The sequence below is a fragment of the Myotis davidii genome, unplaced genomic scaffold, assembly GCF_000327345.1.
Source record: "Myotis davidii unplaced genomic scaffold, ASM32734v1 scaffold60, whole genome shotgun sequence".
Classification (NCBI taxonomy): domain Eukaryota; kingdom Metazoa; phylum Chordata; class Mammalia; order Chiroptera; family Vespertilionidae; genus Myotis; species Myotis davidii.
Genome location: NW_006293007.1, coordinates 2175524 through 2177950, shown reverse-complemented (window position 1 = coordinate 2177950; position 2427 = coordinate 2175524). Strand labels below are relative to the sequence as shown.

Genomic DNA, 2427 nt, shown 5'->3' with positions numbered 1-2427 from the left:
GGTCAGCCTCCTGTGGTGTTTGCACGGCGGACTGCAGAGGAACCCGAGGAGCGCACCAGATGAGAAGAGGGCGGGCCCAGGACAGGGTGCTTTTCGAGTCTGCTAAAGGCCAGGCGGTGCCCACGGCCCTCTGATGCCAGGGGCAGCCTGTCCGGGGCCTCACAGTGGGGCCAGTTCTCAGCTCTCAGCCAACGGTGACCTTCCCAGGAGGCCCTTCAGCCTTGAGAAGGCTGGAGACCCCGGTTCCCTCCACTGTGCAGCCGAGTTGGGGCACCAGCCTCAGCACAGCAGGGGGCGGTGAGGGGCAGGGAGGGGGGCAGCAGCGGTGACCCTGCCTTCAACAGATTGCCTGAGCTGCAGGCACCCAGTCCTGATGACAGTGGCCCGTCAGTGGACCCCAGGCTCCTCAGTGCCGGGCCCTCACTGTGGGTGGTCCCTGGATAAGGGTGGGAATAAAAGGCCAGCCACAGGCACACGCAACAGAGATTCCCAAAGACACAACCAAACCCCCGATTCCTACTGTTTGCATCTGTTTTCAGCTCAGGAGGCTGAGCGGGTCCCACACAGCCCCTGTGCCCAGCCCTGCAGCCACCCCCTGCCAGGCCACACTCAGAGCAGGGTGTGAGCGGGGAGTCAGACAGAGGTAGCAGGGCTGCAGGCTTGAGCCTGGCCTCGCGACTCCCTCTACACCTTTGGGGACCCCTGGACCTGCTGGGGTTGGACCCCAGCAGCACTGCTGCCCCTTCACCGAGTTCTCTGCTGGGACTCATACCTGGGCCTCCCAGAGGTCCGGGGCCATGGGGGCCCTTCTCCCGCTGCCCCCACCTGGTGAGGCTCCCACCTGGGGCAGCACCCCTCCATGCACCAGCAGCTCCAGGTCAGAGCTGAGCCCCCATTCTGCAGGCAACGTCGAGAGGCCCAGGGAGGGTCCTTGTCCTGTGAACTGCACATCGGCTCCGCCCACTGCTTTCTGGTCCGGGCAGCAGGGCCTGGCGGGGCAGCCTGGGCCGACGCCTTCTCTTGTCTTGTAGGAGCTCTATAGGAAGGACTGCAATCTAGCGGCCCAGCTGCTGCAGTGCAGCCAGACCTACGGCAGGGTCCATAAGGTGTCCGAGGTAATGTGAGCCCTGCCCTGCTAGGTCCCCCTCCCCCCCGGGGCCACTCGGGGCTCCTCAGTGCAGATCCTACCCGAGGCCACCCCCAACACCCCTCCTCACCAGCCTGGACAGCCTGCACATCCCCCCTCGGGGTCCTCGCCCTGTGCCAAGCCCCCATCACCGAGCGGCCTCTGTGAGCCTCACAGAAACCCTGTGGTTGGTCTGGGCACAATAACTGGTAGTGCCCATTTCAGAGACAAGAGAACCGGCTGCACACGGAAGTGACGCAGCCAAGGCCACAGGGCTCTCTGATGCCAAATCCAGGCTGGACCAGGGCCCAACACTCTGGCCAGCTGCCCCTCCCCTTCACCCAGGCCTGTCCTTGTCCCCTCTCCCCGGGCCTGGGCCACACCGGAGACACTCACAAAACAGATCAAACAGTAGTGGACGTCCCCACAGGCACCAGGCGCTGTGCCACCACCTCTGGGCGCCTGGGCCTGGCCCTCAGTCTTCGCTGCATGTGATTCTGGGTCTGTCTGGTTCCGCAGCACTGGACGCAACAGGGAGAAGCAAGTCAGCCCCGCAGTGGGAGGAAATGTGGGGGAGGGAACTGTCACCCAGAGAGGGGCCTAGTGAGACCCTGAGACCCTGGTTCCAGTGTCCGGGGCTCCACGGGGGCCCAGTCGAGCCGGCTGGGGGGCAGGTGCCCAGGGGAACTCAGGCGAATCCAGGAGCTTCCCGGGCCCGGCTCCAGCTGGTGCCAGGCGAGGGCCTGGGGGGCAGGTCCCTCCGGGATCTTCTGCCTGTGTGTGGGTCCAAGGCTGACTTGCCCCCTGGCCCCCCGCCCCCCTCCCCCTTCCAGCTGCCCGCGGAATTCCAGGAGCGCTTGAGCCTGCACCTGGAGAAGCATGGCTGCAGCATGCCCTCCACGCACTGCCGCCCGGGCAGCGTGCCGCTCTGCGTCATTGCCAAGGTGCCAGAGAAGCCGGAGCCCAGCAGCCTGTCCTCCCCCCTGTCCATGTCGGTCTCGGTGTCGGATGCCTCCACCCGAGACCTGGGCTTCCGCGAGGGGATGCCCAAGTCGAGCCTGCTGCCCCCCTACAAGGAGGATGCCTACTGCAGCGACTCGGCCCTCTTCTGCCCCGATGACAGCAATACTGAACCCAAATGTAGACTTTGGACGCGGTCGCCAGCGACATGAGCTTCCTGCAGACCCAGAATTCCACCGACAGCGCCTGCGGGGAGGAGGAGGCCGGGGCGGCGGCCTACCCCGAGGCCTACCCCGAGGAGTTCCGGCGCGAGGCCTTCCCCGGCGAGGCCTTCCCCGGCT

At 66.0% G+C, this 2427-nt stretch overlaps 1 protein-coding gene across 1 annotated transcript in view; it reads left to right on the top strand.

The window, feature by feature from the left end:
• Window positions 1–2427, top strand: part of BEGAIN (brain enriched guanylate kinase associated) — an 8561-nt gene that overhangs the window by 4091 nt on the left and 2043 nt on the right. The window contains 3 exon segments of the mRNA XM_006766632.2: window positions 1032–1115; window positions 1960–2268; window positions 2271–2424. Of these exon segments, the coding sequence (XP_006766695.1) occupies window positions 1032–1115; window positions 1960–2268; window positions 2271–2424 (547 nt within the window).